The sequence below is a fragment of the Globicephala melas genome, chromosome 13, assembly GCF_963455315.2.
Source record: "Globicephala melas chromosome 13, mGloMel1.2, whole genome shotgun sequence".
In the NCBI taxonomy this organism is placed as follows: domain Eukaryota; kingdom Metazoa; phylum Chordata; class Mammalia; order Artiodactyla; family Delphinidae; genus Globicephala; species Globicephala melas.
Genome location: NC_083326.1, coordinates 81,767,171 through 81,782,304, shown reverse-complemented (window position 1 = coordinate 81,782,304; position 15,134 = coordinate 81,767,171). Strand labels below are relative to the sequence as shown.

At 39.9% G+C, this 15,134-nt stretch overlaps 1 protein-coding gene across 1 annotated transcript in view; it reads left to right on the top strand.

Annotated features, from left to right (window-relative positions):
• The window catches only part of ANAPC5 (anaphase promoting complex subunit 5), a 38,454-nt gene that overhangs the window by 13,415 nt on the left and 9,905 nt on the right, over window positions 1–15,134 (top strand). Inside the window, exons 6-11 of the mRNA XM_030860279.2 lie at window positions 5,309–5,410; window positions 6,294–6,484; window positions 10,078–10,159; window positions 10,795–10,884; window positions 12,099–12,280; window positions 13,331–13,466. Of these exons, the coding sequence (XP_030716139.1) occupies window positions 5,309–5,410; window positions 6,294–6,484; window positions 10,078–10,159; window positions 10,795–10,884; window positions 12,099–12,280; window positions 13,331–13,466 (783 nt within the window). The remainder of the gene's footprint in view (window positions 1–5,308; window positions 5,411–6,293; window positions 6,485–10,077; window positions 10,160–10,794; window positions 10,885–12,098; window positions 12,281–13,330; window positions 13,467–15,134) is intronic.

The window sequence follows — 15,134 nt, the reverse complement described above, 5'->3', positions numbered from 1 at the left end:
GAAATGTCTATTTAGGTCTTCCGCCCATTTTTTGATTGGGTTGTTTGCTTTTTTAATGTTGAGCTGCATGAGCTGTTTATATATTTTGGAGATTAATCCTTTGTTCGTTGATTCGTTTGCAAATATTTTCTCCCATTCTGAGGGTTGTCTTTTCGTCTTGTTTGTAGTTTCCTTTGCTTTGCAAAAGCTTTTAAGTTTCATTAGGTCCATTTGTTTATTTTTGTTTTTATTTCCATTAATCTAGGAGGTGGATCAAAAAAGATCTTGCTGTGATTAATGTCAAAGAGTGTTCTTCCTATGTTTTCCTCTAAGAGTTTAATAGTGTCCAGTCTTACATTTAGATCTCTAATCCATTTTGAGTTTATTTTTCTGTATGGCGTTAGGAAGTGTTCTAATTTCATTCTTGTACATGTAGCTGTCCAGTTTTCCCAGCACCACTTATTGAAGAGACTGTCTTTTCTGCATTGTATATCCTTGCCTCCTTTGTCTTAGATTAGTTGACCACAGGTGCGTGGGTTAATCTCTGGGCTTTCTATCCTGTTCCATTGATCTATATTTCTGTTTTTGTGCTAGTACCATATTGTCTTGATTACTGTAGCTTTGTACTATAGTCTGAAGTCAGGGAGTCTGATTCCTCCAGCTCTGTTTTTTTCCCTCAAGACTGCTTTGGCTATTCGGGGTCTTTTGTGTCTCCATACAAATTTTAAGATTTTTTGTTCTAGTTCTGTAAAAAAATGCCATTGGTAATTTGATAGGGATTGCATTGAATCTGTAGATTGCTTTGGGTAATATAGTCATTTTCACAATATCGATTCTTCTAATCCAAGAACATGGTATATCTCTCCATCTGTTGGTATCATCTTTAATTTCTTTCATCAGTGTCTTACAGTTTTCTGCATAGAGGTCTTTTGTCTCCCTAGGTAGGTTTATTCCTAGGTATTTTATTCTTTTTGTTGCAGTGGTAAATGGGAGTGTTTCCTTAATTTCTCTTTCAGATTTTTCATCATTAGTGTATAGGAATGCAAGAGATTTTTGTGCATTAATTTTGTATCCTGCAACTTTACCAAATTCATTGATTAGCTCTAGTAGTTTTCTGGTGGCATCTTTAGGATTTTCTATGTATAGTATCATGTCATCTGCAAACAGTGACAGTTTTACTTCTTCTTTTCCAATTTGTATTCCTTTTTTTTCTTTTTCTTCTCTGATTGCCGTGGCTAGGACTTCCAAAACTATGTTGAATAATAGTGGTGAGAGAGGACATCCTAGTCTTGTTCCTGATCTTAGAGGAAAGGCTTTCAGTTTTTCACAATTGAGAATGATGTTCTCTGTGGGTTTGTCATGTATGGCCTTTATTATGTTGAAGTAGGTTCTCTCTATGCCCACTTTCTGGAGAGTTTTTATCATAAATGGGTGTTGAATTTTGTCAAAAGCTTTTTCTGCATCTATTGAGATGATCATATGGATTTTATTCTTCAATTTGTTAATATGGTGTATCACATGGATTGATTTGTGTATATTGAAGAATCCTTGCATCTCTGGGATAAATCCCACTTGGTCATGATGTATGATCTTTTTAGTGTGTTGTTGGATTCTGTTTGCTAGTATTTTGTTGAGGATTTTTGCATCTATATTCATCAGTGATATTGGTCTGTAATTTTCTTTTTCTGTAGTACCTTTGTCTGGTTTTGTTATCAGGGTGATGGTGGCCTCATAGAATGTGTTTGGGAGTGTTCCTTCCTCCGCAGATTTTTGGAAGAGTTTGAGAAGGATGGGTGTTAGCTCTTCTCTAAATGTTTGGTAGAATTCACCTGTGAAGCCATCTGGTCCTGGACTTTTGTTTGTTGGAAGATTTTTAATCACAGTTTCAATTTCATTACTTGTGATTGGTCTGTTCATATTTTCTATTTCTTCCTGGTTCCGTCTTAGAAGGTTATACTTTTTAAGAATTTGTCCATTTCTTCCAGGTTGTCCATTTTATTGGCATAGAGTTGCTTGTAGTAGTCTCTTAGGATGCTTTGTATTTCTGTGGTGTCTGTTGTAACTTCTCCTTTTTCATTTCTAATTTTATTGATTTGAGTCCTCTCCCTCTTTTTCTTGATGAGTCTGGCTAATGGTTTATCAGTTTTGTTTATCTTCTCAAAGAACCAGCTTTTAGTTTTATTGATCTTTGCTATTGTTTTCTTTGTTTCTATTTCATTTATTTCTGCTCTGATCTTTATGATTTCTTTCCTTCTGCTAACTTCGGGTTTTGTTTCTTTCTCTAGTTCATTTAGGTGTAAGGTTAGGTTGCTTATTTGAGATTTTTCTTGTTTCTTGAGGTAGGCTTGTATTAATATAAACTTCCCTCTTAGAACTGCTTTTGCTGCATCCCATAGGTTTTGGATTGTCGTGTCTTCATTATCATCTGTCTCTAGGTGTTTTTTGATTTCTTCAGTGATCTATTGGTTATTCAGTAACGTATTGTTTAGCCTCCATGTGTTTGTGTTTTTTATGTTTTTTTCCCTGTAATTGATTTCTAATCTCATAGCGTTGTGGTCAGAAAAGATGCTTGATATGATTTCAGTTTTCTTAAGTTTACCGAGGCTTGATTTGTGACCCAAGATGTGATCTATCCTGGAGAATGTTCCGTGCGCGCTTGAGAAGAAAGTGTAATCTGCTGTTCTTGGATGGAATGTCCTATAAATATCAATTAAATCTATCTGGTCTATCGTGTCATTTAAAGCTTGTGTTTCCTTATTAATTTTCTGTTTGGATGATCTGTCCGTTGGTGTAAGTGAGGTGTTAAAATCCCCCACTATTACTGTGTTACTGTCGATTTCCTCTTTTATAGCTGTTAGCAGTTGCCTTATGTATTGAGGTGCTCCTATGTTAGGTGCATATATATTTATAATTGTTATATCTTCTTCTTGGATTGATCCCTTGATCATTATGTAGTGTCTCCTTCCTTGTCTCTTGTAACATTCTTTATTTTAAAGTCTATTTTATCTGATATAAGGATTGCTACTCCAGCTTTCTTTTGATTTCCATTTGCATGGAATATCTTTTTCTATCCCCTCACTTTCAGTCTGTATGTGTCCCTAGGTCTGAAGTGGGTCTCTTGTAGACAGCATATATATGGGTCTTGTTTTTGTATCCATTCAGAAAGCCTGTGTCTTTTGGTTGGAGCATTTAATCCATTCACATTTAAGGTAGTTATTAATATGTATGTTCCTATTACCATTTTCTTAATTGTTTTGGGTTTGTTTTTGTAGGTCCTTTTCTTCTCTTGTGTTTCCCACTTAGAGAAGTTCCTTTAGCATTTGTTGTAGAGCTGGTTTGGTGGTGCTGAATTCTCTTCGCTTTTCCTTATCTGTAAAGCTTCTGATTTCTGCATCGAATCTGAATGAGATCCTTGCTGGGTAGAGTAATCTTGGTTGTAGGTTCTTCCCTTTCATCACTTTAAGTATGTCATGCTACTCCCTTCTGGCTTGTAGAGTTTCTGCTGAGAAATCAGCTGTTAACCTTATGGGAGTTCCCTTGTATGTTATTCGTTGTTTTTCCCTTGCTGCTTTCAATAATTTTTCTTTGTCTTTAATTTTTGCCAATTTGATTACTACATGTCTCGGTGTGTTTCTCCTTGGGTTTATGCTGTATGGGACTTTCTGCACTTCCTGGACTTGGGTGGCTATTTCCTTTCCCATGTTAGGGAAATTTTCAACTATAATCTCTTCAAATATTGTCTTGGGTCCTTTCTCTCTCTCTTCTCCTTCTGGGACCCCTATAATGCAAATGTTGTTGTGTTTAATGTTGTCCCAGATGTCCCTTAGGATGTCTTCATTTCTTCTCATTTTTTCTTTCTTTATTCTGTTCCACAGCAGTGAATTCCACCATTCTGTCTTCCAGGTCACTTATCCGTTTTTCTGCCTTAGTTATTCTGCTACTGATTCCTTCTAGTGTATTTTTCATTTCAGTTATTGTGTTGTTCATCTCTGTTTGTTTGTTCTTTAATTCTTCTAGATCTTTGTTAAACATTTCCTGCATCTTCCCGATCTTTGCCTGCATTCTTTTTCCGAGGTCCTGGATCTTCTTCACTATCATTATTCTGAATTCTTTTTCTGGAAGGTTGCCTGTCTCCACTTCAGTTAGTTGTTTTCCTGGGGTTTTATCTTGTTCCTTCATCTGGTACATAGCCCTCTGCCTTTTCATCCTGTCCATCCCTCTGTGAATGTTACATATTAACTTTTAACTGATCTCTGGGTGGGGAAGGACTTTCTAAACAGAAAAGCTGTGGAAGAAAACACGTAGGAGATCATTTGATTTTTCAGCATAAAAATGAAAAACATCTACATGTCAGTACATGTTCTAACAAAATTAAAACTCAAACAACAAAACGGGAAAAAGAGTTGCAATACGTATGACAAAGGGTTAATACTTTTGCTTAAAAAATTGTAGTTTCAAAGCCCATTTGATGATGAGACAAATTTATAATATATTATTACATGAAAAAAGCAGGTAATAAAATGATATATTCTAACTTTGTTAAAAAAGTATGCGTATATATATGTATAAACACATACATACACACACACACACACACACACAGAAAAAAGACTGGAATGAGATACACTGACAAAAAAATAGTGTTATTTCTGGGTGGAAGGATTACAGATGATTTTTGTTTTCTTCTGTATGCTTTTCCATATTTTTGGAATCTTCTATAATGATATAATGAATTCAAATATAATGAGAAATTATTATTATTCATAAAGAAAAATTTGTCTAGCTAAAATTGAAGAGTCCATAACCCAGTTAAGTACTAATCATTAATTTAGAAGTCATTTTCTACATATTTTATATAATCATTGCTGGTACCATCCATATGAAACAGATAACCAGGAGTAGGGCAAGTGTGCATCTCCCTTTGCCAGGCTGGATATACATACTTCCTGCCTTAAAGGCACTTACAGTCTGGGGGTGGGGTCAGCTGGTACTTTTAATATAATTTGATAAGTACTGCAGGAAGGGTTAGTGCAGGGCGCTTGTGGGAGCATGTCGGTACTTACAGGACCTTATCTAGTTTAGAAGGTGATAGAAGCAGGTGGCTGAAATCTAAACTGGGCCCTGAAGACTGAGCAGGAGTTTGCATGGAAGACTATGTGGATGGGTCGTTGGGAAGCTTAGAATTCCAGGAAGAGGAAACAGTGTTCTGCATGGTCAAGAGGAGAGTGTAGGTGCAGAAAAAAAAGTAATCAGATGATGCTATTTAGTATACATGTCCATATGTTTATTGGTCATTTCTTTCTACTGAGTAGTCATTTTTAAATTTCAGGCTTCTTTGTTAAAGAATGATGAGACTAAAGCCCTCACTCCAGCTTCTTTGCAGAAAGAGTTGAACAACTTGTTGAAATTTAATCCTGATTTTGCTGAAGCGGTGAGTCTTTTCCAGAATTTGTTGCTAAGTTGGAAAGCAGGGACAAGACTGTTCTTCCTATCGAGTAGTCGTGCAAATGAGGATTGGCCGAATGACCCAGGTTCTTGGAAAGAAATCATGTTGTTGGCACTTAAAGGACTCAGCCTAGGTTGCAAAGCTTTCCCTCCCACCTCCACCCCTACTGGCCCGGGGGGATTTCTTTCTCTAGTTGCAGCGAGCGGGGGCTACTCTTTGTTGTGGTGCGTGGGCTTCTCATTGTGGTGGCTTCTCTTGTTGCAGAGCATGGGCTCTAGATGCGTGGGCTTCATTAGTTGCGGCATGCAAGCTCAGTAGTTGTGGCTCGTGGGCTCTAGAGCGCAGCCTCAGTAGTTGTGGCGCATGGGCTTAGTTGCTCTGTGGCATGTGGGATCCTCCCGGGCCAGGGCTTGAACCCGTGTCCCCTGCATTGGGAGGCGGATTCTTAACCACTGCGCCACCAGGGAAGCTCTGAATTCAAGTTTTAAGATCTTTAGTTTTGTACTCACACTGTTCCTTAATGCCTGAGCTAGGTGATTCCCCCTCCATCCTCACGTATCACCCATGGATCCTAATATAACCAGTGGCGTAGTGGATGAATATTCAGGATAAAACTCTGACACAAATTCTAATGGAATTCCCTTTTTTCGTTTGGGTACACCTTCTGGGGGGAAAGTGTACCCAAACCAGCTAATGTACCTTAAGCCTATTTAACCCTGCCTGTGGGGAAAAGATTAAGCTAAACTATGACCATCTTGTTAAAATGGTAGGGGATACACAGGTGTTTGCAGCCAGTGGAACTCTCTGAATTATTATTACACAAGAGGAAGCAGAGCATTTAAAATATGTTGATTGTTTCTTCTTTTAGCACTACCTCAGCTACTTAAACAACCTCCGGGTCCAAGATGTTTTCAGTTCAACACACAGCCTCCTTCATTATTTTGACCGCCTGATTCTTACTGGAGCCGAAAGCAAAAGTAATGGGGAAGAGGGCTATGGCCGGAGCTTGAGATACGCTGCTCTGAACCTGGCTGCCCTGCACTGCCGCTTTGGTCACTAGTAAGTTTATAGACTTTTGTTCATGCGGAAATTGAAGAAATTATCTCTCAAATGTTAATTGAGATGTATTTTCTTTTTAATATGCTGTATTAAAAAAAAAAGAAGAAGGAAAAGGAGAAAAGAAAGAGCCTGTTCAACCTGGAATTGTCAATAACTTCTAAAGAAGGAAGGTTTTTGCAGTGAACAGAAGTTAATGAAAACCTTCTGCCCAAAGAGTCTGCCCCCTGGTGTCACTATTTAGCATTACCATCCAAGTACACGGCCTCTTTCTTTCTTTACTTCTAAGAATAACGGCCACTGAATTAAAAGGAAATTAGGTCATTAGGCCAGAGATTCCCAACAGGATTTTTCAGAGGTAATAATGGGGATGTAAAAGTTATTTTCAGTATTTCAAAAAGCCAAAAGGAAGTTGTATCTTTACTGCATAAAAGACTGCGTGGCTTACCGAACGTCACGTTTGTGCTTTTGGTTGGAATTCAGGCAGCTCAGTGCGTGACAATGACTTATGCCATTGCTAAGATATGCCTGTGATTTTAATAAATAAAAATTGGAAATTGATCAGTTATTATTTAGTAAAGACTTAAGAGGATAAAAGCTTTCAAAATATGGAGGCTGTTTTGGAAATAATGAAATAATGTGAATGAATAATGGTGAAAAGATAGGAAATTACTAATTGAAAGAGTCTCTCTGCCTCCCCTGTGGCTTTTTCCCATTTAAGAAAAATATGGTTTCTGCCACAGGCATCTTTGAATAGAGACTAGAGTGTGTTAATGGAAGTATAGTGTTCCAAATTCAAGAATTGAGACTTCTACCCCTTGCTCTATGGCCCAGGCAACAACCAGGAAATTCTATTAACTTCTGGTTGTCACATTTTAAAAGGGACATAGACAAGCTGGAGCTTGTTGGGGGGACAGCCTTACTGGAGGCATTCAAAGCCATGTCATATAAATAGTGTGGGAAGGATGTGAGAATGTTTAGCCTGGAAAAGAAATGATTTAGCCAAGCATGTGTTTGACATCTTCCTGTAGTGAAGGTCATGTGAAAAGGGCTTAGATTGATCGAGGGTGTGACTACTAGAGAAGATAGGGAGCTGGTAAGTGCAAGTTAAAGGGCAAAACATTTTTGCTCCTTATAAGGAGGAGGTTTCCTTGTATGGAACCCTCTGAGAAAGGTGTCAGCAGAGTGCTCATGTGTGCAGCAAGGGTGACATTAAGGGAATCCAAGTGTCAGATTGATACTTGAACCAAAAAATGTTTAAGGGTACTCTGAACTTCATGATTTTGTGAGATTCCATATTATCTTTCAAGAGTCAACTTCTTTTTTTCTGCCCAGCTTTAATAACCTCTTTGATCAGGGCCTTTCATGTTTTATGTACTCATAATAAATAGCAGCACCATTTGTAATATTTGCCAGTAACCTATCTCTGTGTTACACACAGCTTGCCCTAGGGTTTGGAAATTTGTATGCAGTCTGCTAGATACAAGTAATTAATCTGTTGATGAATTTCTCTATATTTACAATATTATCAGTGGATAGGCAGCTAACTGTATGGAATTAATTACTAATTAATATCTGATTTACTCAACTCCAGGCTTCTTTATTTTTAGTCCTGGAGTTATGGGCTTGTATAAATCTTTCTCACTTAGCTAATAGGATTGTGAAGATTTCTTGAAAATCTTTGTAGTTGCTTATTGAGCATCTACTATGTACTAGGCACTGTTCTAGGTGCTGGGGATCAGGAGTGAAAAAAAAGAGGAAAAAAAATACCCCTGTTCTCATGGAGCTTACAGTGGGGGAGATAAATAATAAACAGCACTAAACATAATTATAATGAATCAGGTAGTGATAGGTCAGGATAAGAGATTAGAGAGTGATGATGGGGAGTACTATTGTTTTCATAAGTAACACTCTTCTTCCAGATATACACACAAATCACTTATTTGTCAATTTGTAAATTTCTGTTTAAATAGTAAGGTAGCAACTTGGCCCTCCCTTACCTCTATTAACTTAATATTTGAATAGAGATTTAAAGGAATTGAGGGAGTGAGTAATCTGTGCATTATCTGAAGAAAGAGTGTCCTTATTAGCTAGAACAGCAAGTTCAAAGGCCCTGAGGCAGGATTTACTTGGCATGTTTGAGGAGGAGCAAGTAGTGCGGTTAGAGTGCTGTAGTAAGGGGGGATAGAGGAGGACGGGGTTGTAGAGGTGGCAGGGGTCAGAGAGTTTAGGGTCCTGTAGGCCCGAGTAAGGACTTTGGCTTTTACACTGAATGACATAGGAAGCTGTTGTTTAGAGGCTACAGATCTTTCTGCTCTGGCATTTTGCGAACGGTAGACAGCCAATGCATTTCAGACCTTACAACCAGTTTGCCTCTTGCTCTTTTACTGAAAATTTTTATCAGAGGCTTTTCTGATTAGCAGCAATGGAAAACCATAGGTTCTTTAAGGATTTGCCAGAAACTTTGAAGTTTCTGTGTTGGTAATCTACCTTTTCTTCCTACCTGAGAAAAATAGTCTTTCTTTAGTCCTGTTTTAGCATACTATCTATACAGTTCTCCCAAAAACCTTTTTTCTAAATGTAACATTATTTATTTGGTCATCAGATGTTCAACAAAATTAAATCAACTGATATTTATTGAGGGCCTGTGTGTAAAGATATGCTTCCTGCTTTCAAATAGCTTATATTCTGGTGCCTCTCAGCATTAAAAGGGATTTAAAAGAAATGTAAAATAGGTAAAAATGTATCTGGTTTCTTTATTCAAACAGGTAATTATTGAGGAAGAATTCAGCTGTTAATTGATTGTGTGAGGCTGTTGCTCGTGTTGATAGAAAATTTGACATTAATTTTTCCCTATGTAAGTGCTACCCATAGAATTTCTGATTATTTTTTGAGATCCTCAGTGATCCAGTATTTATAGAACTTCTGTGCCCTCTGCAGGTTGAAGAAATAAAACTAACACAGATTAAATAAATAGAGGGTGGTGCACAGTAGTATTTAATTAAGCACCGCAGGCAGGTAGCATTTCTGTGGGCTTTTTCAGAAGCGAAGGCCCAGTGGGGCCAAGAACAGTTGGCTGAGTTTCCACAGAAGTTGCGAGGTTGGGGGACACATCCCAGAGGGAGGGGAACCACATGAGCAGAAAGAAGACATCTCAGAAGGGAAAATCCTCAAAATACTTTTAAAAACTAGTATTGAAAAAATTATAAAAGTATCAGATCCCATAGTTAAAAAAAATTTTCAAATGATGCAGAAGCGAAGGCAATGGAAAGTAAAATCTTACATCCTCTCCTTGTCCCTCCCCTCAGCAGTAGACAACTAAAAAAAAAATCTTAGGAGCTGGGATGAAGAAAAGCCATTCTTTCATGTCCCTTTTAGTAGAAGTCCACCTTAGAAGGGACATGTTCTGTATCTCCACTGTTACTGTTTCTTACCGCTGGGGGAGGGGAGTGCCTCTGAGGGAATAAGCCCGTGGTTTCAACTTCCAACCCAGAGGCGTGCACGCTGGTGAATTACCGTACAGATGACTTCCTGTTACTGTTGCTTGTACATGTTTGTGGTTGTTAATGAGTTATTAATGTTCAGTCTGTCATTAGTCAACAGGCAGAGCTTGCCCTGCAGGAGGCGATTAGGATTGCCCAGGAGTCCAACGATCACGTGTGTCTCCAGCATTGCTTGGTGAGGCCACCTTCCTGTCTTGGAAGTTCTGCCCTTGGGTTGAGTTGGCTTTCGAAAGGGCCCGTTTGAATTGGGAGGTCCTCAGCAGTGGTGGGAAACTAGTTAGGGGGTCAGGGAAATTCAGGAAAGGCAACCCATGTTTATTTATGTTTCTTAATTCTTGATGTCCATTTTACTTTGGAGGCATTTCTTGTCTACAAGTTTTAATGCAGCTTGCCATGCAAAGCTGCCGCATCAAGTGTTGGCATTAACAAAGGTGTTTGCAATACTGGTAACTGGATAAGACCTGGTCCTGTCAAAGCATCTTCACCAAGCACAAGTAGAACACAGACTTCAGCAACCACCTGAGCATTTCACTTTCTCAGTTACAGGCCATATGGGGGCTTCATGCTTTTTTTCTGGAACATTTGCCACTCACTGCTCTCAGAGGTGAAGAAGATAAATGGCTTGATTATTTCAGTCTGATGGTTTTAATATGTTTGATGGGTTTCATTTAGGTTTATAATTTGTGAAAGTGTATTTTAGAGGATTTATCTTGTCTGTTGTTAATTTGTTCTTACAACCATGCTGATGCTTTCAACAGAACATTAGCCATTATTATTGTTATGATACATTTTGATGACTTCTCTTGCCAGAGCTGGCTTTATGTGCTGGGACAGAAGAGATCCGATAGCTATGTTCTTCTAGAACATTCTGTGAAGAAAGCTGTACATTTTGGGTTACCGGTAAGGCTCATCTTTCTGTGAGATTGTTTAAACAAATGGTATGGTTTTATTCTTGGTAGTTTCATGTGACCTTAATTATTAAACCACTAAATTCTCTTGATGTGTTTCTCTCTGCTCCCTTTATCCTAATAACATCTGTGAAAGTTGCATTTCTCAACTTGATGAGATCTTTGTTTAGTTTATTATCAACACTAACTTACACATATTTATTTAGAAAATTTTTAGGGAAGGCTTATTTTTAAACCAGGGATTGGCAAACTCTACAGCCCATGGGCCAGATCTGGCTCACTGCCTGCTTATGTATGGCCCTCAAGCTAAGAATGGATTTTACATTTTTAAATAGTTGGGGGAAAAAAAACAAAGAAGAATATGCGACATAGACCAACTGTGGCCTGCAAAACCTAAACTATTTACTATCTGGCCCTTTACAGAACAAGTTTGCTGATCCTTATTTGAAATAATAAACAAAGCCAGGAACCAGTAGACCTGACCAGCAGATTTGTCCTTTCTCATTTTGAGTAGCAGGGAAGGACCTGAATTATATTCCTCGATGACAAATACTGAGGGGCATTGAAAGGGCATAGTCTCTACACATGAAATAGTAATGACTGTTAGAATCTAGATTACTATTGCTCAAAGAACCTTATTCTGTCTAAAAAAAATTTAAAAATAAATGATAGACTTCTTAAGCACAATTTTTGTTACGGATTTAAGTGGACTTTTTTTAGTTGAGCTTTCATCCTTGAAAATTATACCAGAAGTTAATGAAAAGATAATTATGCTCATAATAGGCAGCCTTTCTTAATCTCCTACCACATAATGTGCCCAGCACTGTTTGATATATACTATTTAATTTTAATCCTTAAAATAATTCTTTATGATGGGTGTGATGCCCATTTTACAGATGGGCTTGTCTAAGAAGCTAAGTGACTGGCCCCAGGTCACATGATAAATGGCAGAGGCAGTGCTTAAGTCTAGATCCATTTAATTTCAAAGCCCTGGCTCTTCCCATTGTACTATTACCCTCTCTTCCATCCCCAGTTTTTCAGGAACATATCGCATACGGGTCAGGGTCAGGCTTACAGGTACTTTCTTTTTAAATAGTGCTATCATTGTGCATGTGCTGAAATGAAATATGCCAAATTTCTGAAGAGCAAAACAAAATTTTGTCACGTAATCTCTATCATGAGTCGTGCGTATGTCTGTCCCCTTAGTACCTCGCCTCTCTGGGAATACAGTCCCTAGTTCAGCAGAGAGCTTTTGCTGGGAAGACCGCAAACAAACTTATGGATGCACTAAAGGACTCCGACCTCCTGCACTGGAAACACAGCCTGTCAGAGCTCATCGACATCAGCATCGCACAGAAAACAGCCATCTGGAGACTCTACGGCCGCAGGTGGGTCTTCAAGGCTATGAGGGCACGAATCCTTTTATAGATGAGCTGAAGCCAGCAAATGGGTTCTGTGAAGGCCAAATGGATGGAGGTTGTTTGTACAGGGGATTAAAGAAAGCGCTTTAGAATTTTAAAACATTTTCTACTTTGCACAGACTTTGCAAAGATTTTTCCTATGCGCATTTTTATTTACTCCTCCCAACAGCTCTGGGAGGTAACTGGGGGGTGATCTCCATTCCAGGATGCATAGGACAAGGTTCACAAATCTGATCTGCCCCAGATCACAAACGGATTAACAAGCGACAGAGCCCAGACTCAAGCCCAGGTCCTCTGACTCCAAGCACCACGGCCCTGCACTCTGAGATGGGAACCTCTCTTCCTGTTGGCCAGGAGGCATGGGCCACACTCACTCAAGCCGAGCACCCCCTTAACCCAAAAGCTGCTATGTAAAGAAAGTTGCTTCCCTGTTGCCCAGGGTGTATTCTCTGGACTGTCTCCAGCTCTGTGTGTAACTCCCATTTAGCCTCCTGTAGCCTGGAAGTAAACTTCTGAACCAGATTTTTAGTCCTGGAGCTACCTCACCTAGACAATATGCTGTTTCTAGGAATTCAGTCATGAAAGGAAGTGCCTATTTTATCAGTCTTGTTTTTGTACTTGAAATAATTTTTGGCACGATGTGGTCTGAAACAGCTGCAGACACTAGCCACTGCTTCCACTGTCAGAGCAGCCAGTGCCAGGATGGCATCAGGTCTGAATTTACCCGTGAAAACTAATTAACATACTGTGACCACAGGGAAAATTAGAGGCAGTGGGGCGGTCTGGAGCTTGGAGCTCCCAATTGTGCCATAACCACTACGTTTTCTTTGGGGCTGCACATCCAGGATGCTTTTCTGCTCTCCTCGTCCCGAGGACAGGAGAACTGGCTTTGGGAGGCAGCTGCTCCCCGGAAGCCAGAGCCTGCTTCCTCCTGTTTCCACCCAAGGTAACTGTAGGGTGTGGCTGAGGGCAGCCTGTGTCTCTTGACTGATGGTGCTTCCTGTGTCTCCTCCCCAGCACCATGGCCCTGCAGCAAGCCCAGCTGCTGCTGAGCATGAACAGCCTAGAGTCGGTGAACGCAGGTGTGCAGCAGAACAACACGGAATCGTTTGCTGTGGCGCTGGGCCACCTCGCCGAGCTGCACGCGGAGCAGGTGGGCAGGTGGCCGGGCCCTGTGCTTCTGGAGCCATGTAGGCCCCGCCATTTCTGTCCTCTAGTGCTTGAGAAAAGCACTGGACGGGTCTGGTTGGATGCAAGTGGTTGGAAGGGTGAAATCCCACCAGTAGAAATGGACTGGGTGTGGAGTCTGCAAGGTTTGTTGAACTTGGGATCTCTTTCGGCATCAGGGAAGAGAGTGAGAGGTCAGCTGTTTCTATGTACCAAATGGAATAAAAAGGAGTCTTTGAAATTTAGGGTGGTAGAGCTGTGTTTGTTTGTGGGAAAGGGAAGAACATAATAAGAGTACAGCTAAGATGACAATAGCCAAGGTTTGTTGTACATTTGTCCTGTGCCGGGCCCTATGCTTAGCGATTTACATGTATCATCTTCCTGATTCCTTACAGTAGCCTCGTAAGGTCAGCTTTATCATCACCCCTATTTCACAGAAAAGAAACTGAGCTCCAGGGAGCTAAATCCCATACCCACAGCCAGTAAATGTCAGTGTCAGATCTTCAACCCAAGTCTGATTGACTCCAAAGAAAGACAGTTGGAATAGGGCATTACCTTTACTTACAGCCCAAGTAATTTCACACGATTCTTTTTATAGGGGATTGATTAAAGGGTCTCTCATGATGCTCTAGGCTTCCTTTCCCCTTTGCTCAAAAGTATCTTCTTCCATGGGAAAAGGTCAGGGAAAGCTCTTATCTAAAGCCCTCCAACTAACTTGCTGCCTTGCTATAAGCACATTTCCTTGATCATATTATTTTCTCCACCTCTTTGTGGTATAATAGTGATCGTTAGGTTGCATCCTAACACTCAGTATTCCTTAATCTGCATCCTAAAATCTTTGAGTGGTTTCCACCCCTTTCAGAAGTCTATAAATACTTCCCTCTACTAGACATACTTTAGCATTTTACAATCCTCTAAGTGGCTGTGTAAACAAAGGGCATGGATGGGCTCTGGCTGATGGCGTCTGCCTGCACCTCCATCAGCTGCTATCTTCCTGTATCTGGGAAGCAGCGCCTGAGCTCTCTGACATTAAAACAGCAGACCAGCTGCTCTTGCTGTTTGCTTTCCTCCAGGAATGTTGCACATTAATCACTTTCTTGGTCTTTTTCCCCCCTCGTAGTGGTTCTGGAACGTCTTTAACGTGGATTCTTTTCCTCTGCTGGTGCCTTGGTTAAGTGGAGCGTTTGTAATAAATGAGTCAGTGAACGTTCAGTTAGGCATTTGGTACGAGCCTCACGTTGACTTTTTTCCCCCAACAACTTTATTGAGATAGAATTCACATGCCATACAATCCACCCATTTACAGTGTCCCCTTGTGACTTTTTCAAGTAGGATTCTCCCCACTGACCCCAAGCTTAAAGAGTGGAATAACTTCCCTTTGGTTCTCTTTGAGTGATGTAGGGTAGAAATTATTTCATCTCCTGGAATGGAGAACCGCTTTACGAAAATCTGGTCTTGGCTCAATTCTTTAGCCTTAGCTTTCTCCAAGTTCAGTTGTTAATAGTTCTGTGATTTTTTCTGGGGGTAATACCATGCTCTTTGGGTCTGTATTAATCTTTCTATCTCCGGGCTTATGTGAAAGACCTGCTGACGCCATTGTTGCCTGGCTCCAATGGATGTACTAGGAGACCTCTAATTATACAGCTAGAAGACA